Genomic DNA, 23,846 nt, shown 5'->3' with positions numbered 1-23,846 from the left:
GAGAAAATCTAAATTATGTTTTTGAAAATGTGTTATTTTTTTATGGAAACATACTGCTGTGTTATATCATATGAAAGCTCATAAAAATAGGTTTAACATGAGACCTTGCCCAACTCTGTAGTTCAATTAGTTGAGCTGCAAATGGAATTTAAAAAACATTATTACAGTAGCACATTTTCCATGAAAAATTGCAGCTTTAAAGGCATATAACTTCAAAACCGTTGAACATATCAGCCTAAGATATGGGGTTTTTATTTACACCCTTGGCAGCATTTAGTGTACCACATGTCATCACAATTTGAAATGGTCAGTCTGAAACCTGTGTTGATTTGGTTTTAGTTTGTATATGCCGTAACCACCTACTATCATTTGTTTCCAGATGTCCTTTTCTGTAGATGCTTGTGTCCAGAATATGAGAGTAACCATTTTTAAATATTCTTGGTGACCCCTGAAATGTTTGGAAGATCTCTTCACACTGGCGAAGGTTATGATCTCCTCTTGCAGGCAGTTCTGTAATAATAGGATTTTAAGAACCTACCGGTAAATCCTTTTCTCATAGTCTGTAGAGGATGCTGGGGTCCATTTTAGTACCATGGGGTAAAGACGGTTCCGCAGGAGCCTTCGGCACTTTAAGACTTTTTAACAGTGTGAACTGGCTCCTCCCTCTTTGCCCCTCCTCCAGACCTCAGTATAGCAACTGTGCCAGAGGAGACGTACATATTCGAGAGAGGATTTACTAATAAACTTGTGGCAAGATTCACACCAGCTCACACCATACACAAGAAACATGTCGGCTAACATGGCCTTTAACATAACTCATGCCAACCAGCATGTATAACGTAACCGCAACAGCTGTCAACATCTAAACACAAGTGTGTAAATTTTTTTAAACGTAATCAGCAGGAAAAATGGAGCACTAGGCGGGCGCCCAGCATCCTCTACGGACTACGAGACAAGGATTTACCAGTAGGTTATTAAAATACTATTTTCTCTTACGTCCTAGAGGATGCTGGGGTCCATTTTAGTACCATGGGGATATACCAAAGCTCCCAGTACGGGCGGAAAAGTGCTAATGTTCCTGCAGAACTGACTGACCAAATTTTAGGTCGTCAGCAGCCAAGGTGTCAAACTTATAAAACTTAGCAAACGTGTTTGCACCTGACCAAGTAGCGGCTCGATAGATTTGCAAAGCCGAGACACCCTGGGCAGCCGCCCAGGACGAACCCACTTTCCTAGTAGAGTGGGCTTTTACCGAAGTCGGTAACGGCAATCCTGCAGTGGAATGAGCGTGCTGAATGGTACCCCTGATCCAGCGCGCAATAGTCTGCTTAGAAGCAGGACCCCCAATCTTGTTGGGGTCATAGAGGATAAACAAAGATTCTGTTTTCCTTATCCTAGCCGTTCTTGCAACATACATCCTCAACGCTTTGACGACATCCAAGGATTTTGAGACGGCTGAGGTGTCAGAAGCCACTGGCACCACCACTGGTTGGTTGATATGAAAAGAAGACACAACCTTTGGAAGAAAGTGCTGACGTGTTCTCAGTTCAACCCTATCTTCATGAAATATTAAGTAAGGACTCTTGTGTGATAGAGCTCCTAACACTCGTCTGCCTGAGGCCAAGGCCAACAGCATGACCACTTTCCAAGTGAGAAACTTTAACAGTACCTCTTGTAGAGGCTCAAACCAGTCCGATTTAAGGAACTGCAACACCACATTAAGATCCCATGGCGCAGCAGGAGGCACAAAGGGAGGTTGGATGCGCAGAACCCCTTTCACGAAGGTCTGTACCTCAGAAAGAGAAGCCAATTGTTTCTGAAAGAAAACTGACAAGGCCGAAATCTGAACCTTGATAGATCCTAATCTCAATCCAGCATCCACACCCGCCTGTAGAAATAGGAGAAGTCGTCCTAATTGAAACTCCACCGCAGGAGACTTCTTGGATTCACACCAAGATACATATTTTTTCCAAATCCGATGGTAATGTTTGGACGTTACCCCTTTCCTGGCCAGAATAAGTGTGGGAATGACTTCATTGGGAATACCCTTACGGGCTAGGATCTGGCGACCAACAGCCATGCCATCAAACGCAGCCGCGGTAAGTCCTGATAAACTAAAGGCCCCTGCTGAAGCAGGTCCTCGCGAAGAGGAAGAGGCCGAGGATCTTCCAGTAATAACTCTTGAAGATCTGGATACCAAGCCCTCCTTGGCCAATCTGGAACAATGAGTATTGCTCGAACTCTTGTTCTTCTGATGATCTTGAGAACTTTTGGAATAAGTGGAAGTGGAGGGAACAGATACACCGACTGAAACACCCACTGGGTCACCAGTGCATCCACTGCTATTGCTTGTGGGTCTCTGGACCTGGAACAATATTTCTGAAGCTTCTTGTTAAGGTGTGATGCCATCATGTTCACTTGAGGAACACCCCAACGACTTGCCACCTCCGCAAAGACTTCTGGGTGGAGGCCCCATTCTCCTGGATGGAGATCGTGTCTGCTGAGGAAGTCTGCTTCCCAGTTGTCCACTCCCGGAATGAAAATTGCCGACAGAGCTTTTGCATGTCTTTCCGCCCAGAGGAGTATCTTTGTCACCTCTGCCATCGCCGCTCTGCTTTTTGTTCCACTTTGACGGTTTATGTAAGCTACTGCCGTTACATTGTCTGACTGGATCTGTATGGGACAACCTTGAAGAATGTGTGCCGCCTGATGAAGACTGTTGTACACAGCTCTCAATTCCAGAATGTTTATGTGAAGTCGAGTTTCTTGACTTGACCACTTCCTTGGAAGCTTTCGCCTTGCGTGACTGCTCCCCATCCTTGGAGACTTGCATCCGTGGTCACCAGGATCCAGGTCTGAATCCCGAACCTGCATCCCTCCAGGAGGTGAGACATTTGTAGCCACCACATGAGCAAAATTCTGTCTTTTGCTGATAAGATTATCTTTTGATGCATGTGGAGATGCGACCTGGACCACTTGTCCAGTAGGTCCCACTGGAAGATCCTGGCATGGAATCGGCCATATTGTAGCGCCTCGTAAGCCGCTACCATTTTCCCCAACAGGCAAATGCACTGATGAATTGATACTGTTCTTGGTCTCAAAAGTTGTTTGACCATGCTCTGGATCTCCCGAGCCTTTTCCACTGGTACAAATACTTTCTGTACCTCTGTGTCCAGTGTCATTCCCAAAAATGATAACCTCGTCGTCTGTTCCAACTGAGATTTTGGGAAGTTGATGATCCAACCGTGCTGTTGAAGTACCGTCAGGGATACCGCTGTGTTTTGGATTAACTTGTCCCTGGATCTCGCTTTTATGAGGAGATCGTCCAGGTATGGAATTATGTTGACTCCTTGTTTGCGAAGGTGAACCATCATCTCCGCCATCACCTTGGTGAATATTCTCTGAGCCGTGGAGAGCCCGAACGGTAATGTCTGGAATTGGTAGTGGCAATCCTGAACTGCAAACCTCAGGTATGCTTGATGTGGCAGGTAAATGGGGACATGCAAGTAAACATCCTTGATGTCCACTGACACCAGAAATTCCTTTTCTTCCAAGCTGGAAATCACCGCTCTCAAGGATTCCATCTTGAATTTGAATCTTTTTAAATAAAGATTCAGAGATTTTAGGTTTAAAATCGGCCTGACCGAGCCATCCGGCTTCAGTACTACAAACAGGCTTGAATAAAAACCTTGATTCCTTTGTTCGGCAGGAACCAAGGAAATTACATTGTCTTGACATAATTTGTGTATTGCATTCAGGACATTTGCGCTGTCCTGAGCAGAAACTGGTAAGGCTGATTTGAAAAATCGGCATGGGGAAGGTCTTGAAATTCCAACTTGTAACCTTGGGATATTATCTGTAAAATCCAAGGATCCAGGTCTGAGCGAAGCCAGACCTGGCTGAAAAATAGTAGACGTGCCCCCACCCGATCGCACTCCCGCAGAGGAGCCCCAGCGTCATGCTGTGGTTTTTGCAGAAGTAGTTGTTGATTTCTGCTCTTGGGAGCCTGAGGGTGTTGTAGGTTTTCTACCTTTTCCTCTCCCTTTTCCTGTGAAAAAAGGGGTACTTTTAGCCTATGTGTACTTGTTGGGCTGAAAGGACTGCATAGTATGAGAATTATATACTGTTTTAGCCGGCGCAGCTGCCGACGGCAGAAATGCTGACTTGCCAGATGTAGTAGTTGATATCATGGCATCTAATTTCTCTCCAAAGAGGGCCTCACCATTGTATGGGAGTGACTCAATATTTCTTTTGGATTATGCGTCAGCATTCCATTGGCGTACACAGAGCGCCCTGCGGGCTGAAACCGCCATAGCAGAGGCACGTGAGCCCAGTAAGCCTACGTCCTTCATAGCCTCAACCAAATAACCTGCAGAATCTTTGATATGACCTAGAATTTGCAGCATGTCATCTTTATCGACCGTGTCAATATTAACAATCAAGTTATCTGCCCACTTTTCGACTTCGTTACCTACCCACGCAGAAGCATTTGTGGGCCTGAGTAACTTACCCGTAGCAACATAGATGGACTTTAAAGTCGTCTCTAATTTCTTTTAATGAAGCTGACCCTGATTTTCTTTGACAACCTAGAAACTGAGGTGTCTATCATTGGGGGTGACTCCCACTTACACCTATCCTCTTCTGGGAAAGGGTACGCTACCCGCAACCTTTTAGGGATAGCAAATTTATTTTCCGGGTTAGCCCAGGATTCCTCAAAAAAATTATTTAAGTCCTTAGACGGAGGAAAAGTCACCACCTGTTTTTTATTTAATTTAAAATAATCTTTTTCCTCAGGTGGAGGTGTTGTGTCAGGAAATTCCAACACCTCTTTTATAGCGACTATCATACATTGAATGCTCTTAGCCAGTTTGGGGTCTACCCCCCTCAAATCCCCAGTGTCGACTTCAGTGTCGGAATCTGTGTCAGTGTCCCTTTGCATAATTTGGGCCAGGGACCTTTTCTGGGAACTGGAGGGGTACCGAGTGGATGATGTGGAACAATCTGCAAATAGAGCATATTCCACAGACTGTCTCCAAAGCTTTGTCTGTTCCTTATACTCAGAGAATTTCTTCGCTAGTTTAGCCATATTACTCTGCAGCTTTCTCACCGACACAGGCTCAGAACACTCTTGTGCTTCTAACATGGGTACCTCTGGGGAAGAGCTTTCTCTAGACATGTTACACGCGTGTATAGTCACACCACTCACACACACACGGGAGCTAATGGGGACAGACCTACACTAATGTCTGTCAGAGGGACTCAGAGGGAATGCCAGTCCACACCACGCGCCCTATATGTATTACATACAATGAATATACATATATACCAAAAACAGCGCTTTTTATCCAATGTGAAGCCCGCAGACTTCAATAAATTATGTGCTCCCCTCCCCTTCTATAACACCCTGGTACTTGTATCAGCGATGTGTGAGGAGAAGCAGCCTGTAGGATCAGCGCTTCGGCGTCTCTGTGAGGAGAAAATGGCGCCAATTGAGTGCTACAAGCAATTCTGAGGTGAAGCCCCACACCCTGTAATGGCGTGGTTCAGCCACAGTAATATTTATACTGGCGGGAGTAGTGTACATCAGCGGCTCACATGTATGTACATTTTGCCAGTGAGAGTAAGGATATATCTCGTCCCTCAGAGCGCACTCCCCCCCCCCCCCCCCGCATGCTCTGCACCCCGTGCTGAGAAACATGTTGCTGTGCAGCGTCCCGCGCTGCTCTGGTACCTTTACGCCGCCATGATGACTGGAGGGCCCCTCTCTGCAGGTCTCCGGTAAATACTCACCAGCCTTCTGACTTCTGGCTCTGTTAGGGGGTGGCGGCAGTGCTGTGGGAGTGAGCAGCAGCCAGGCAAGGGCTGTGTACAGTACCCTTCAAGAGCTAATGTTGTCCTGTCAGCGGAAGCAGAGCCATTAAACTAACTGAGAAGTTGGTTCCTACTTCCCCCCCTAAGTCCCACGAAGCAGGGAAGCTGTTGTCAGCAGCTTCCCTGTAAAATAAAAAACCTAACAAAGTATTTTTCAGCAGAACTCTGTAGAGCTCCACTGGTGTGCATCCAGTCTCCCGGGCACATTTTCTAAACTGAGGTCTGGAGGAGGGGCATAGAGGGAGGAGCCAGTTCACACTGTTAAAAAGTCTTAAAGTGCCGAAGGCTCCTGCGGAACCGTCTATACCCCATGGTACTAAAATGGACCCAGCATCCTCTAGGACGTAAGAGAAAAATAATAATCAGTCTTTCTTAAACATCCCCAAAAAATGCATTGTTGTTGCCCAAGGACTAACAGTGACGAACACCTATAATCTATTATTATTGCCTTTACATTATATATAACATTATTTGTAGTTGATTTTTCTCACCATACAATTTTTTCTATCATTGTGTTTTGTCCTATTTTAGATCGACTGTCTGCTGTTCGCTCCTTTGAGCAAATGTCTGTGGTAAGCATTTACAGGACGGTTTATGTTTTTGGCCTTTCCTATTTATCTGTTCTGTCTGCTTAAGGGTTCTGGGGCTGATTCCCAATTGGGAGGAAAGCAAAAAGAAAGGAGTAACTTTGCACCTGAACAAACAGTTTCAGGGGTGCAAATACATTTAGTTTATTTTATATGCAGGATAAATACTGGCTGTTTTTGCGTGTAGCCCACAAATACTGGGCAGCTTTATTTTCACACTGTAATTCAGAATTGAATTTGGGCACATCCCTCCCAAATATAAATTTACCTGTCCCACCTGCAATGCAATTTGGTTTTTACCAAGGTGTAAATTTACTTTGTTTTTTGTTGTTTTTTCTTTGCTTTCAAGCCTCCCTGTGCAAAATAGATATAAGCATCCTGTTTCACAAATATAGCCCCTATCCAAATATTAACTGTTTGCTATATATAGCAAAGGCTGTGACAACACTGACAATTTTAGCTATGTTTGTGGTGATTTTTTCTGAAGTGTGCCATGTCTCCGAAGAAGTCTCCGGAAACATGGCGCAGATAGCTGCCAGGTAAAATAAGGCAATGGGTACAGCGTGGCGAGTAAAGCATTTTAATGGATGCAAGATGGGTTCCTGAGCCATGGGACGTGCAGGTGTCCCCTGACTCAGGGGCACACCCTTCACCAACTATGACATGCCACTGCTAGTAACCCTTACCTCACCTGAAATTTCAGCTGTCATTGGTGGTCTGGATGGAAACTTTGACAGCGGCTCACAAACTTTTTTGAGTCATGGCACCCTAAAGTATCAGAATTTTTTTCACGGCCCCCCATGGCCAAAAGTTTCTTACTGAGAAATTTAGGAAGAAATATTAAGCAAATTGTGTTTAGATGTCATCCTTAGGGTCAATAATGTGATGAGGGACAAGATTTGCTTCTGTTATGATTGACAGCCACCAGCACTGGTTTTGCCTATTACATTGACCATAAATAATTTGAATTGATCCTGGACTACCAATCCAAGGCACCCCTGCAAGTGCCCTGAGACACCCCAGAGTGGCAGTTTGAGAATCACTTGTCTATGACAAGCCCCTCCACCACATCAGTAACCACATCTTTGAGTTTAACTGAAAAGCGCAACTAAATGTTCTCCAAAATAAATGATGACGTATTGTTGTGTGTTGGTTGTAGGCAGAGAAATTAGGATGGCCAGCCCAGCAAAGATGGCAGAAACTGCAGGAGGATGTAAGCTCTATACATACTATACTAGATAGTGCACATAGTAGACAGTTATCCATAGTCTTTATTTGGAATTGACCCTTTGCATTTAGTTTGCACCTTTATCATACCTATTTACAAAAGCAAAAAAAAAAAAGAGGATTATATTCATGTAAGTGTTACCGGCAGAGTCAGAAATTAGCAGAGTACACAAAAATTCAACCAACTAATCATACGTGATACTGAGAATTATTATTTTTCTTTCTGTAGAGTGTTGGTGGTGCTCCCAGGAATCTATCGTGGTAAAGTATCAAAGGTATCAAAGAAAAGAAGACTCTTTTACGTGCCCAAAAAAAAGAGTCTTCTTTTACTTGATAAAACCTTTATCATACCTCCCAACATTAAGACACGCTCCACCCCAATCTGCACCTACTGTAACCGCCCAGATACATCTACCTTAGGTGAAACACCACACTTTGGAGATGCAAATCAGGACTCTGCTATGCCTCTATAACCTAAAAAAAATCCAGAAAAATAGAAATTGCCTTTAGCATTTTTTATTTATATAAATATGCTAGTTTGCATGGTTAAATGAAAGAGAGTTTGAAGTGCTGCAGGGGACGGGGACCACCAGTGTAAAAGGCCCAAGGCAGCCTAAAACTACCCTACTCTGTAAGTCCCGGTATTTTGCAGAAGCCTTCCCATCTTTCGGTGCCCCTTCTGGCACCCCTCGAGATACCTGGTCCCCAGAGGCAAATGCAAAGTGATATTAACTACTATTCAGGGAGTTCACATACTATACCAGTGGTCTCTTCTGGATGGCCATCATGGTTGTTTATGAGCATTCCAGTGTGATTTCAGCAGAACACTAGAACATTTTTCAGTGGTAGGAGAAGAAACTGGCTACAATGATGGTAATGCTATAGGTTGCTCCATTAATATTTTGTTGGAACGCAGTCCATTCTTTCTCTTACCAAAGGATCTAATGTTCATTAGGGCTATAAGTAATATATCTGGCCTTTCAACTTTCTGCACATATCTTTTCAGCCTTGTTTTTTTATTGTTATAATATAGTATTTCTACTATTCCTAAAGCTTGATGATTATGTTAATATAAACAATTATATATTTATTTCTGCAGCGGGGTACACTGGTATTCCACAGGGAATAGCATTGGGGTGTAGAGTTGGATCTTGATTCGAGGCACCAACAGGCTAAAGCTTTGACTGTTCCCAGGATGCACTGCACCGTCTCCTCTATAGCCCCGCCTCCAGGCTTTGGAGCTCAGTTTGTAAGTTGGTGCCTGCAGTGCAGGCAGCTAACAGGTGGGGCTGCGCTAGGCTGCCCTAATAAGAGCTTTTTGAGAAGAAAGGCACTAGATGCTGTGTATGTCATGCTGACATTTTGTGCTGCAGCTCCATCACCTCCCCCAGCGGCGCTGCATACTCCCGCGCCCTGGTTGCCAGGTACTTGCAGCGGAGGCGCTCCGGTCATCAGGCACACATCACTGCTACTACACTCCTGGATCGCGTGGCCGCACTTCAGGGAGGAGGTAAGAGGGTCCCCCAGGTGGGACCACCGAAATCGTGATCCGGTCGCGGTCCCAGGAGACGGACTGCGCCACTGGCGTGGACACTGTGGCCATGCAGGGACCTGACTATATCCATCAGGGCAGTGAGCACAGGTCGGATTTACTAAAATCCGTTTATTGTAGGCTCCATAGTACCCGGTGGTGAAGTCCAGCAGAGGGAATAAGGCGCTGACCTGTAGCCCCTCCCCCAGCTCCAGGCGCCATTTACAGCAGGTGTTCCCGCCCTGGAGCTGCATCTCTCTCTCTCTCCCTGATACTGATACATTTATTGTCATTATCAAACAAAACAAAATTCAATTTGTACAACACAAAGCAATAAAAAAATAAAAAAAATAGAACATAGTTATAAAAAATAGCATACAATAACACATATTAGAGATGACACATTATTCACAATGAGTGTTTAGCATGCGCACAGCAGTTGAAAAGAAACTGTTTCGTAGACGATTTGTGCGTGCCTTCAAGGATCTAAAACGCTTACCAGAGGGCAACTTAGTAAAAGATATGCAGACGGGTGGCTGGAATCAGACAGTATACTCCTAGCTCTATTTATCAATCTTGCTGCAAAGAGATTTTTAACAGTCTGCAACTGGACCGCAATAATTTTACTAGCTGAGCGAACCAAGCGCTCCAACTCTCCTTGCTCGCGGATGGTACAGTTTCCATACCAAAGCATGATTTGATAAGTTAAAACACTCTCAATAGCACATCTGTAAAAAATTCATTAACGCACCAACGCCCACACCTGCAACATTAAGACGGCGAAGGAAAAATAAGCGTTGGTGTACCTTTTTAACTATTATCTGGGTATTAACCACCCACGATAAACTGGAGGAAACATGGATGCCTAAAAATTTAAAAGAATGAACAACCTCAATATTTTACCCATTTATAAATACTGGGAGTAGTGAAAAATCACAACTACACCTGACATCCATCACCAGTTCCTTGGTTTCATCCACATTTAATTGAAGGTGATTAACCTCATTCCAGGCCACCAAATTCTCAATTTCCCTGCGATAACTCTCCTCATTCTCACCAGAAATTAATCCAATGACTGCTATGTCAGCCGCAAATTTTATGATCTGCACATTTTCAGAGGAAGACACGCAATCATGGGTAAATAGAGAGTAAAGAAGAGGACTTAGGGCCTAATTCTGAGATGATCGCAGCAGCAAATTTGTTAGCAGTTGGGCAAAACCATGTGCACTGCAGGGGGGACAGATATAACATGTGTAGAGAGAGTTAGATTTGGGTGGGGTGTATTCAAACTGAAATCTAAATTGCAGTGTAAAAATAAAGCAGCCAGTATTTACCCTGCACAGAAACAAAATAACCCACCCAAATCTAACTCTCTCTGCAAATGTTATATCTGCCCCCCCTGCAGTGCACATGGTTTTGCCCAATTGCTAACAAACTTGCTGCTGCGATCAACTCAGAATTACCCCCTTAGTACACAACCTTGTGGGACACCCGTACTAATTGTTACAATCTTAGATAAAAGGTTACCTAATTTAACCTACTGAGGTCTATTTAATAAAAAATATAGTAACCAATTACGGGTTCCCTCACTCCCTGTCAGCGTTTGGGTGCCATTTCACGCCTGGGGGCAGGAAGTGGTCTCTCACAGGTACGCGTTCTCTTTAAAGAGACGTCCCCCTCGCCAGTTTTCCTCAATGGTTATCCCTCCGGATCCGTTAAAAGCACAAACTCTACATTTGGTTGTCCAATCCCTCCTGGATACAGGAGTAATAGTGCCGGTGCCTCTGTCTCAGGCAGGGGATACTATTTGACGCTGTTTCTAGTTCCGAAGCCGAATGGATCCTCCTGGCCTATACTCAACCTCAAATCTTTGAACAAATTTGTGAGGGTGTCCAAATTCCGTATGGAAACTCTGCGCTCTATTGTACTGGTTTTGGAACCCAAGGACTATATGGTATCCCTGGATATACAGGATGCTTACCTACACATACCTATTGCCTTGTCGCATCAGCAATATCTACGGTTTGCTATTGGCACCTTCATTATCAGTTCCAAGCCTTGCCTTTCGGACTGACCACGGCTCCTCGGATCTTCACCAAGGTCATGGCAGTCAGGATGGCCCTTCTCCGCCGTCAGGGTATCAGAATCCTGCCGTATCTGGACAACTTGTTGATCCTGGCGAACTCCCCAGAGGTTCTCCTCCGTCATCTGGTACTGACGGTCCAATTCCTACAAGCCCACGGGTGGCTCATCAACTGAAAGAAATCCTCACTGGTCCCTGCTCAGAGCATGGTGCACCTTGAGGGCATTACTGTACACACACAACCAACGTTTGTTCTTATCTCCAGAGAAGGTCCTGAAACGTCAGGACAGAATCAGATGCTTCCTCTCTCACCAAAGAGTGTTGATACACTCGGCGATGCAAGTACTAGGCCTCATGGTGTCGGCTTTCGACATGGTAGAGTACGCTCAATTTCATTCTCGCCCTCTGCAGAGGTTAATTCTTTCCAAGTGAGATGGCCTTCCTCACCGGATCAGGTCTCAAATGATCTCCTTGACTCTGGAGATTTGTCTGTCACTGAGTTGGTGGCTACAGGACCACCAATTGAGCAGGGGTCAATTGGTCCTCCTAACGACGGATGCCAGTCTGCAGGGTTGGGGCGCGGTGTTGGAGAATCACTCTCTCCAGGGTTGGTGGACCAGGGAGGAATCTCTCCTTCCGATAAACATTCTGGAATTGCGGGCAGTGTTCAGTGCGTTGACATTGGCCCTGCCTTTCGTACAGAACAGGCCCTTTCAAGTACAATCAGACAACGCCACCACGGTGGCGTACATAAACCATCAAGGCGGCAATCAAAGCTGCATGGCAATGATGGAAGTGACAAATATTCTTTGATGGGCGGAACGCCATCTGCCAGTAATATCGGCAGTGTTCATTCAGGGGGTTCTTAACTGGGAAGCGGACTTCCTCAGTCGTCAGTACACGGTTCTCAGACCTGCAAGGTCTCTCGATAGAGCATCCTTTTCTACTTCCTCAACGCCCAGACCTCTTCGTTCAGTGCCCTTGTGTTTACCAGGACCTGGCAAGAGTGGCTGTGATGGCGTGGCTCTTGAAGCTTCACTCTTGAGGGCCAAAGGATTTTCTGAGGCGGTTATTCAAACTATGTTGAAGGCCCGCATGTCACAATCCAGGTAATTCCTTATCAGTATTTACCTTCCAAATGCCTCCTGAGACTGTCCCAGTGTTCAAAGCCTGGATTCCATCTGCACTGTCTGCATGCAGCACGCTGCATCTCATTGTCTCAAAACTCTTCACTGTGATTCTGGCAGCTTCATGGTTAAAGCTCACATGCAAGTTACAAACAATCTTTCCCTCCAAAAGCAAACATGGGCGCAGCCATGTTTGCTTTCATCACATGTTGCTTTTCAGCCTATCAGCTGCACTCTGGTTTCTACCTAATTACCCAGCAGCTGCACTCTAGACTCTGCTTAATCAGCCAGCCAATCCCTGTTTCCCAGCTGGTATAAATATCTTGTTCCTGGGCTGGAAAGATTGTCAGTGCTTCAATTGTCTTCAGTGATTCCAGTGTGCAGTTCTCCCATGGACTTTCTCTGCAGTACAGCCTGACTCCCTGGTGATTATACTCTGCAGTGTAACCCGACACTCCAGTGATTAACCCTCTACAGTCTACCCTGATTCACCTGTGTCTGAACTCCGGCTTCCCAGCAGCCATTCCCAGCTTCTTCTCCAGCAATCCCCAGAATCACTTCATGCTTCACCTGTGCTTCTAAGTACAATAGTGCATTTCTATCTGCGAACCCCAGCTTCACTCAAAGCTTACCAACAATCCCAAAGTAACCATCGGTGTTCCGTCATCGATCCCAAGTATTTCTCTGAACTGTGTTTCCTATTACCAGTACCAAGTCATCAGTATTCCTCTGAACTGTGTTTAATAAAACCTTTGAACTTTCCCTTGTTGTCGTGGTCACGCCTTCGGGCATTTGTTCTAAAGGTTCCCTGCATGTCCAAGAACCCTGTACTGCCTCCCAGGTACACATATACCTCAGCCCCTACAACTGAGGCTTCCCCCTGGTCAGCACCAGCCCTCAGTTGTGACACCGCAAACCGGCTTCTGCACGGATTTATTATAAGGTCTGGAATTCTTACTTCATCTGGTGTGCTGCTAAGAATTACGATGCATACAAGTTTAGTACTTCCAGACTTCTGGCTTTTTTGCAACAAGGCCTGGATTTAGGACTTCGCCCTGGCCTCCCTCAAGGTTCACATTTCTGCCTTGTCGGTGTGGTTTCAGCGAAAAATTGTATCTATTCCTGATGTTCACACATTCACTCAGGGTGTACTACGGATTCAGCCTACCTACGTCCCTCCTTTGGCTCCATGGGATCTCTCTGTTGTCCTTAATGCCCTTCAAGAGTCTCTGTTTGAACCTCTTGAGTCTGTGGACCTTAAATGCCTTACGCTTAAGGTAATTTTTTTGTTTGCTACTGCCTCTGCTAGGAGGGTGTCTGACTTAGGCGCTTTGTCCTGTCGTCCACCCTTTCTGATTTTTCACCGTGACTGGGCAGTTCTTAGAACTTACCCTGGTTATCTACCTAAGGTGGTGTTATCTTTCCACCTTAACCAAGAGATTTTGGTTCCGGCCTTTATCTCTCCTGGTTTGTCCTCCAAAGAGCGGTCTTTGGATGTGGTACGGGATCTCACCGTATGTAAGTAGAAAGGACTGTCTCTATCAGGAGATCAGATTCTCTTTTTGTTTTTCAAAAACGTGGCTGGCCTGCGAATAAGCAGACCTTGGCCAGATGGATTAGAATGGTGATAGCACAAGCTTATGCGCAGGTTGGACTCCCAGCTCCTGCTGCTATCAAGGCCCATTCTACTCGGTCTGTTGGACCTTATTGGGCGGCCCGCCGTGGTGCGTCCGCTGAACAATTGTGCAAGGCGGCTATGTGGTCCTCAGTGAACACGTTCATCAGGTTCTATGCCTTTGATACTTCCACCTCGCAGGATGCTTCCTTTGGACGCCGGGTTGTTGTGCCCGCCACAGTGCGTCCCCTCCCATGAGGAACTGCTTTAGGACATCCCCGATGTTATTCCCTGTGGAATACCAGTGTACCCTGCTGCAGAAAAGGAGATTTATGGTAAGACTTACCATTGTTAAATTTCTTTCTGCGAGGTACACTGGTTTCCACAGGGCACCCACCCTGACTCACTTAGCTTCTTTGGGTTTGTATGGCATTAGCCGCTAGTCCCTTCTCCTGTCATGAGAATGTGGGTCTATGTGACTAACATCTACTGTCTCTCTTACCTGCTACTGCATTGGACTGGTTAACAAAACTGAGCTCCAGTGCCTGGAGGCGGGGCTATAGAGGAGGCGGCGCTAGGCATTCTGGGAACAGTCAAAGCTTTAGCCTGTTGGTGCCTTGGATCAAGATCCAACTCTACACCCCGATGTTATTCCCTGTGGAAACCAGTGTACCTCGCAGAAATAGATTTAACAATGGTAAGTCTTACCATAAATCTCCTTTCTGCTGCGGGGTACACTGGGCTCCACAGGGAATGACATTGGGGTATAGAGTAGGATCTTGATCCGAGGCACCAACAGGCTCAAAGCTTTGACTGTTCCCAGAATGCCTAGCGCCGCCTCCTCTATAACCCCGCCTCCATGCACAGGAGCTCAGTTTTGTAGTTGGTGCCATGCAGTAAGCAGGCACTTAACATGGGGGGCTGCTCCAGCAGCCATGAGAGAAGCTTTTAAAGAACTTCAAAGACTTCAAGGGCTGCAGCAGAGACACTGTCTGTGTTAGATGTCAGTCAGACATCTCCCGCTGCAGCTCCATCACCTCCCCCAGCGGCGCTGTACACTCCCGCGCCCTGGTTGCCGGGTACCTACAGCGGAGGCTCCGATTTTCTTCCTTGTTAGTCATACACAGGACCGCTGCTCTCCTGGATCGCGCGGCCACACTGAGGGAGGAGGTAAGTGGTCCCCTCAACGGGACCCGCTGTAAATCGCGATCCCGCGCGACCGGTGGGAGGCGGGACGTGCGTGTTGGCGTGGACACTGTGGTAGTACAGGGACCCCACTAGACCACCAGGGCATGGGCACAGGTCGGTTTTCTCTTATAAAACCAGTTTACAAAGCCCCCAGTACCCGGTGGTGAAGTCCAGCAGGGGGATAAGGCTTTGACCTATAGCCCCTCCCCCAGCCCGCCATTTAGAGTAAATGTTCCCACCCTGGAGCTGCATATCTCTCTCTCCCTCACTCCCTGTCAGTATTTGGGCGCCATTATAGCAAGCAGAGCTGATCCTGGGACTGTTTGGGCAAACCCTCCTATGTAAAGCCGCCTGCATGTCAGCGCTGTGCATTTTACAGGACACTTAAGTATTCTACATGTCTGCTGACAGTGGGGGTCATTCCGAGTTGTTCGCTCGCTAGCTGATTTTAGCAGCATTGCACACGCTAGGCCGCCGCCCTCTGGGAGTGTATCTTCGCTTAGCAGAATTGCGAACGAAAGATTAGCAGAATTGCGAATAGAAAATTCTTAGCAGTTTCTAAGTAGCTCGAGACTTACTCCTACACTGCGATCAGCTCAGTCCGTTTCGTTCCTGGTTTGACGTCACAAACACGCCCTGCGTTCGGCCAGCCACTCCCCCGTTTCTCCAGCCACTCCTGCGTTTTATCCTGGCACGCCTGCGTTTTTCTGCACACTCCCAGAAAACGGTCAGTTTCCGCCCAGAAACACCCACTTCCTGTCAATCACACTCCGATCACTTCAACAATGAAAATTCTTCGTTCGGACGTGAGTAAATCTACTAAGTTTTGTGCTAAATTACTTATGCATGCGCATTTTCACCTTAATCGCTCCATTGCGAAAATCAGCAACGAGCGAACAACTCGGAATGACCCCCAGTGTTAGTTAAGAAAGAGTGCATTTAGTCAGGGTTATTTAGTACAAGTACCCTGTGATATACATCCAGTCTTTACTGTGCATTGTTATATCTATTCAGTGTATAGCTATACATAGTACGGGGGAGGAGAGGAGGAGACGGGGGGAGCAGCGGCTGCAGCAGCGTCCACCCGGCTCCAGCAAGCGGGACCTCGCTTGCTGGAGCTGGGTGGACGCTGCCGCTGGGTTCCTGCTCTCCCCGCTGCTCCCTCTGTCTGCTGCTCTCAGCTCCCTCATCTCAATCTGACTTTTTTTAAAGTCAGATTGAGATTGTCGGAAACGGGGCTAAAACCTGTCGGGTTTGGCCCCGCTTCCGACAATGCACGCTGATCGGCGGCTGAAGCTGCCTATCAGCGTGCATTCCGACAAGTCGGGTTTCCCGACTTGTCGGAAAAATGGGGCCGTAATGAATAGGTCAGAATACCTTCCGACCTAAAACTGTCGGAAGCTGCCGTCTTTCTGACAAGACGGCAGCTTCCGACAGTTATTGAATATACCCCTTAGTGTCTGCTTTGGCACATGGGTCAGTCAGCCTTAATGGTATCTGTATGATAGATTGACAGTCAGTAGGTAAACACCATATGGTCGACAGATGAAATGTCGTCAGGTACAAAAGGTTGACAGGTTCAAAAGGTCGACATGACAATGGTCGACACATGTTTTGTGTTGTTCACATGTTTTCCCAACATCTATCGGGAATAGTAACCTTGTCTGAAGCGTGGCGAGCGAAGCAAGCACGCGAGGGTCTACGTTTGTACTGATGGTGGTCACAAGATGTGACAAAATAAAAATACAACCAAAAAATGTGTTGACCATTGTCATGTCGACCTTTTGTACCGGTCAACCTTTTATATGTTGTCATTTTGTACCTTTCAATCTTTTGTATCTGTCGAACTAAAGTACGTTGACCATTTAGTGTCGACCATAACATTGTTGATCTATTATACCACACCCACCTTAACTAATCCTGTTTATATACACATAATTATTAAAACAGATTCAAAGCTGATACATTTTCTCATTAGTCTGATATCACAGCATAAGACAGAAGAATACATTTCCCACACCATTTATTTCTGTACATATTTGCATTAAAGTAGGTGGAAACTGTTACCTTGCTCTGTGGGTTGAGGTGAGATTTACATCATTGGACAGCAGACCCTGTGGTCAAAAGAGAAAGCAAATTGGTAAGGCCAGTACTAATGGGAGAGATGTGTGCTGAGCGAGGGGTGGCGACGACGGTGGGGGCGCTCACTTCACACCGCGCTGAAATGAGCGACCCGCTAGCTTGAGCCTGCATGCAGGCTTAATCTAGCACCGGCGATAGCTTATCGCTGGGGGGCATACACACGGCAGATCCGTACTTAGAATCTAAGCAATCTAGTCAGATTGCTTAGATTTTAAGAACGGATCTCTCCTTGTTTAACCCCCTGTAGAATACAGAACTGCTGTGCATTATCAAGCTATGAGGCACATTAAGCCTGGAGAAGTGATAAAGCAGTGATAAGTGCAAGGTGATAACGCACCAGCCAATCAGCTTCTAACTGTCATTTCTCTGACGTCCTAAGTGGATGCTGGGGACTCCGTCAGGACCATGGGGAATAGCGGCTCCGCAGGAGACAGGGCACAAAATTAAAAGTTTGACCACTAGGTGGTGTGCACTGGCTCCTCCCCCTATGACCCTCCTCCAAGCCTCAGTTAGGTTTTTGTGCCCGGCCGAGAAGGGTGCAATCTAGGTGGCTCTCCTAAAGAGCTGCTTAGAATAAAAGTTTGTTAGGTTTTTTATTTTCAGTGAGTCCTGCTGGCAACAGGCTCACTGCAACGCGGGACTAAGGGGAGAAGAAGCGAACTCACCTGCGTGCAGGATGGATTGGCTTCTTAGGCTACTGGACACTAGCTCCAGAGGGACGATCACAGGTACAGCCTGGATGGGTCACCGGAGCCGCGCCGCCGGCCCCCTTACAGATGCTGAAGAGAGAAGAGGTCCAGAAATCGGCGACTGAAGACGTCCCAGTCTTCTTAAGGTAGCGCACAGCACTGCAGCTGTGCGCCATTGCTCTCAGCACACTTCACACCGCGGTCACTGAGGGTGCAGGGCGCTGGGGGGGGGGGGCGCCCTGGGCAGCAATGTAATTACCTTTACTGGCTAAAAATACATCACATATAGCCCCTGGGCTATATGGATGTATTTAACCCCTGCCAGGATTACAGAAAAAAACGGGAGAAGAGCCCGCCGTGAAGGGGGCGGGGCCTATCTCCTCAGCACACAGCGCCATTTTTCACACACAGATCCGCTGGTGGGAAGGCTCCCAGGCTCTCCCCTGCACTGCACTACAGAAACAGGGTTAAAACAGAGAGGGGGGGCATATTTTGGCGATATTAATATATATTAAGCTGCTATAAGGGAAAACACTTACTATAAGGTTGTCCCTGTATAATTATAGCGCCTTGGTGTGTGCTGGCAAACTCTCCCTCTGTCTCCCCAAAGGGCTAGTGGGGTCCTGTCCTCTATCAGAGCATTCCCTGTGTGTGTGCTGTGTGTCGGTACGTGTGTGTCGACAGGTATGAGGACGATGTTAGTGGAGGCGGAGCAATTGCCTGTAATGGGATGTCACCCCCTAGGGAGTCGACACCGGAATGGATGGCTTTATTTATGGAATTACGTGATAGTGTCAACACGCTACAAGGTCGGTTGACGATATGAGACGGCCGGCAAACCAATTAGTACCTGTCCAGGCGTCTCAAACACCGTCAGGGGCTTTAAAACGCCCATTACCTCAGTCGGTCGACATAGACACAGACACGGACACTGACTCCAGTGTCGACGGTGAAGAAACAAACGTATTTTCCAGTAGGGCCACACGTTACATAATCACGGCAATGAAGGAGGCGTTACATATTTCTGATACTACAAGTACCACAAAAATGGGTATTATGTGGGGTGTGAAAAAAAAACTACCTGTAGTTTTTCCTGAATCAGATAAATTGATTGAAGTGTGTGATGAAGCGTGGGTTACCCCCGATAGGAAGTTGCTAATTTCAAAGAAGTTATTGGCATTATACCCTTTCCCGCCAGAGGTTAGGGCGCGCTGGGAAACACCCCCTAGGGTAGATAAGGCGCTCACACGCTTATCAAAACAAGTGGCGTTACCGTCTCCTGATACGGCCGCCCTCAAAGATCCTGCTGATAGGAGGCTGGAAAATACTCTAAAAAGTATATACACACATACTGATGTTATACTGCGACCAGCAATCGCCCCAGCATGGATGTGCAGTGCTGGGGGGGTTTGGTCGGAATCTCTGACTGGAAATATTGATACCCTGAATAGCGACAATATTTTATTGACTATAGAGCATTTAAAGGATGCATTTTCTTTATATGCGAGATGCACAGAGGGATATTGGCACTCTGGCATCAAGGGTAAGTGCGCTGTCCATTTCTGCCAGAAGAAGTTTATGGACGCGACAGTGGTCAGGTGATGCGGATTCCAAGCGGAATATGGAAGTTTGCCGTATAAAGGGGAGGAATTATTTGGGGTCGGTCTATCGGACTTGGTGGCCACGGCAACAGCCGGAAAATCCACCTTTTTTACCTCAGGTCACCTCCCACCTCCTACCTCAGGGCACCGTCTTTTCAGCCTCAGTCCTTTCGTTCTCATAAGAACAAGCGGGCAAAAGGCCATTCATATCTGCCCGAGGCAAAGGAAAGGGTAAGAGACTGCAGCAAGCAGCTCCTTCCCAGGAGCAGAAGCCTTCCCCCGCTTCTGAAAAGTCCTCAGCATGTCGCTGGGGCCCTACAAGCGGACTCAGGTCCGGTGGGGGGGTCGTCTCAAGAATTTCAGCGCGCAGTGGGCTCACTCGCAAGTCGACCCCTGGATCCTGCAGGTAGTATCACAGGGGTACAGATTGGAATTCGAGACGTCTCTTCCTCGCAGATTCCTGAAGTCTGCTTTACCAACATCTCCCTCCGACAGGGAGACGGTGTTGGAAGCTATTCACAAGCTGTATTCCCAGCAAGTAATAGTCAAGGTACCCCTACTACAACAAGGAAAGGGGTATTATTCCACGCTGTTTGTGGTACCGAAGCCGGACGGCTCGGTGAGACCTATTCTAAGTCTGAAATCTTTTGAACACTTACATACAAAGGTTCAAGTTCAAGATGAAATCACTCAGAGCAGTGATAGCGAATCTGGAAGAAGGGGACTTTATGGTGTCCTGGGACATCAAGGATGCTTACCTCCATGTCCCAATTTGCCCTTCACACCAAGGGTACCTCAGGTTCGTGGTACAAAACTGTCACTATCCGTTTCAGACGTTGCCGTTTGGATTGTCCACGGCACCCCGGGTCTTTACCAAGGTAAAGGCTGAAATGATGATTCTACTTCAAAGAAAAGGCGTATTAATTATCCCTTACTTGAACGTTCTCCTGATAAGGGCAAGATCCAGAGAACAGTTAGAGGTCGCAGTAGCACTATACCAAGTAGTGCTACAACAGCACGGGTGGATTCTAAATATTCCAAAATCCCAGCTGATCCCGACAACACGTCTGCTGTTCCTAGGGATGATTCTGGACACAGTTCAGAAAAAGGTTTTTCTCCCGGAGGAGAAAGCCAGGGAGTTATCCGAGCTAGTCAGGAACCTCCTAAAACCAAGAAAAGTGTCAGTGCATCAATGCACAAGAGTCCTGGGTAAATGATGGCTTCTTACGAAGCGATTCCATTCGGCAGATTCCACGCAAGAACCTTTCAGTGGGATCTGCTGGACAAATGGTCCGGATCGCATCTTCAGATGCATCAGCGGATAGCCCCGTCTCCAAGGACAAGGGGGTCTCTTCTGTGGTGGTTGCAGAGTGCTCACCTTTTTGGAGGGCCGCAGATTCGGCATTCAGGACTGGGTCCTGGTGACCACGAATGCCAGCCTGAGAGGCTGGGGAGCAGTCACACAGGGAAGAAATTTCCAGGGAGTGTGGTCAAGCCTGGAGACTTCACTTCACATAAATATACTGGAGCTAAGGGCAATTTACAATGCTCTAAGCCTGGCAAGACCTCTGCTTCAGGGTCAGCCGGTGTTGATCCAGTAGGACAACACCACGGCAGTCGCCCACGTAAACAGACAGGGCGACACAAGAAGCAGGAGGGCAATGGCAGAAGCTGCAAGGATTTTTCACTGGGCAGAAAATCATGTGATAGCACTGTCAGCAGTGTTCATTCCGGGAGTGGACAACTGGGAAGCAGACTTCCTCAGCAGACACGATCACCACCTGGGAGAGTGGGGACTTCACCCAGAAGTCTTCCACATGATTGTGAACCGTTGGGAAAAACCAAAGGTGGACATGATGGCGTCCCGCCTCAACAAAAAACTGGACAGGTATTGCGCCGGGTCAAGAGACCCTCAGGCAATAGCTGGGGACGCATTGGTAACACCATGGGTGTACCAGTCAATGTATGTGTTCCCCCCTCTGCCTCTCATACCCAAGGTACTGAGAATTATAAGGCGAAGGGGAGTAAGAACGATACTCGTGGCTCCGGATTGGCCAAGAAGGACTTGGTACCCGGAACTTCAAGAGATGCGCACGGAGGATCCGTGCACTCTACCTCTAGACTTACCGCGGCTGCGTTTGACGGCATGGCGGTTGAACGCCGGATCCTGAAGGAGAGGGCTCCGACGGAGGAATTTCAACTGGGTCGATTCCTACATTTCCTGCAAACAGGATTGTCTATGGGCCTCAAATTGGGGTCCATTAAGGTTCAAATTTCGGCCCTGTCGATTTTCTTCCAGAAAGAATTGGCTTCAGTTCCTGAAGTCCAAGCTTTTGTCAAAGGAGTACTACATATACAGCCCGGTTGTGCCTCCAGTGGCACCGTGGGATCTCAATGTAGTTTTGGGATTTCTCAAATCCCATTGGTTTGAGCCACTCAAATCGGTGGATTTGAAATATCTTACATGGAAAGTGACCATGCTACTGGCTCTGGCTTCGGCCAGGAGAGTGTAAGAATTGGCGGCTTTATCGTACAAAAGCCCATATCTGATTTTCCATTGGGACAGGGCAGAACTGCGGACGCGTCCTCAGTTTCTCCCTAAGGTGGTATCAGCGTTTCACCTGAACCAACCTATTGTGGTGCCTGCGGCTTCTAGCGACTTGGAGGACTCCAAGTTGTTCGACGTTGTCAGAGCCTTAAAAATATATATATATATTTAAAGGACGGCTGGAGTCAGAAAGGCTGACTCGCTGTTTATACTGTATGCACCCAACAAGCTGGGTGTTCCTGCGTCTAAGCAGACGATTGCTCGTTGGATTTGTAGCACAATTCAACTTGCGCATTCTGTGGCAGGTCTGCCACAGCCAAAATCTGTAAATGCTCACTCCACAAGGAAGGTGGGCTCACCTTGGGCGGCTGCCCGAGGGGTCTCGGCATTACAACGCTGCCGAGCAGCTAAGTGGTCAGGGGAGAACACGTTTGTAAAATTCTACAAATTTGATACCCTGGCTAAGGAGGACCTGGAGTTCTCTCATTCGGTGCTGCAGAGTCATCCGCACTCTCCCGCCCGTTTGGGAGCTTTGGTATAATCCCCATGGTCCTGACGGAGTCCCCAGCATCCACTTAGGACGTCAGAGAAAATAAGAATTTACTTACCGATAATTCTATTTCTCGTAGTCCGTAGTGGATGCTGGGCGCCCATCCCAAGTGCGGATTGTCTGCAATACTTGTACATAGTTATTGTTACAAAAATCGGGTTATTATTGTTGGAAGCCATCTTTTCAGAGGCTCCTCTGTTATCATGCTGTTAACTGGGTTCAGATCTCAAGTTGTACAGTGTGATTGGTGTGGCTGGTATGAGTCTTACCCGGGATTCAAAATCCTTCCTTATTGTGTACGCTTGTCCGGGCACAGTATCCTAACTGAGGCTTGGAGGACGGTCATAGGGGGAGGAGTCAGTGCACACCACCTAGTGGTCAAACTTTTAATTTTGTGCCCTGTCTCCTGCGGAGCCGCTATTCCCCATGGTCCTGACGGAGTCCCCAGCATCCACTACGGACTACGAGAAATAGAATTATCGGTAAGTAAATTCTTATTTTTTCAAATCCGTAACTATTGGCTGGTGCGTTATCACCTTAAACTTATCACTGATTTATCACTTCTTTATCCCTTCTCCAAGCTTAATACATCTGCCCCAATATGTTTTTGAACCAAGCAAATACTGATATGGAATAATTGTTGTGTAATCGTCCTTTTTATTAACCTCACAGTATCTGTTATTTATAAATATTGTTAGTATTATTTATTATCATCATTGCAATTACCATTTAGTTACACAGCCTCACGGGTAAGATTTATTATTACAGCACTTATCATGCCACAAAGCAGGAAGCAATAACGCTGAGCTGTATTAACCCCTCGGCTACTGGGGTGGGGAAAGTAAAGCTTCCCCCTCTGGCGATCTCTGCAAGTCCCATAGAGCATCACTCTAGTGCCAATGTGCTACGTCTTGCCTCTTGGCCAACCCCAATGCACATGTGCTAGATCTTATGCGCAGAAGAATGCGCTCTCACCTCCGCTGTTGCCAGCAGTCAGGTACCACTGGACAGTACACATCCTGCCAATATATGAAAACAACAATAAGCCACAGAAGTGTTCTTATCTTTTATTTTTAACAGTAGCTGC

At 47.0% G+C, this 23,846-nt stretch overlaps 1 protein-coding gene across 3 annotated transcripts in view; it reads left to right on the top strand.

The window, feature by feature from the left end:
* CCDC169 (coiled-coil domain containing 169) overlaps positions 1-23,846 on the top strand; it is a 356,256-nt gene that overhangs the window by 119,651 nt on the left and 212,759 nt on the right. For 2 of the 3 annotated variants that reach the window (XM_063951831.1, XM_063951833.1), the window contains exons 4-5: positions 6,403-6,443; positions 7,618-7,671. In XM_063951831.1, the coding sequence (XP_063807901.1) occupies positions 6,403-6,443; positions 7,618-7,671 (95 nt within the window). The remainder of the gene's footprint in view (positions 1-6,402; positions 6,444-7,617; positions 7,672-23,846) is intronic. The other variant, XM_063951832.1, reaches the window with a different exon arrangement.

The sequence above is a fragment of the Pseudophryne corroboree genome, chromosome 2, assembly GCF_028390025.1.
Source record: "Pseudophryne corroboree isolate aPseCor3 chromosome 2, aPseCor3.hap2, whole genome shotgun sequence".
In the NCBI taxonomy this organism is placed as follows: Eukaryota; Metazoa; Chordata; class Amphibia; order Anura; family Myobatrachidae; genus Pseudophryne; species Pseudophryne corroboree.
This window is presented reverse-complemented; position numbering and strand designations above follow the sequence as displayed.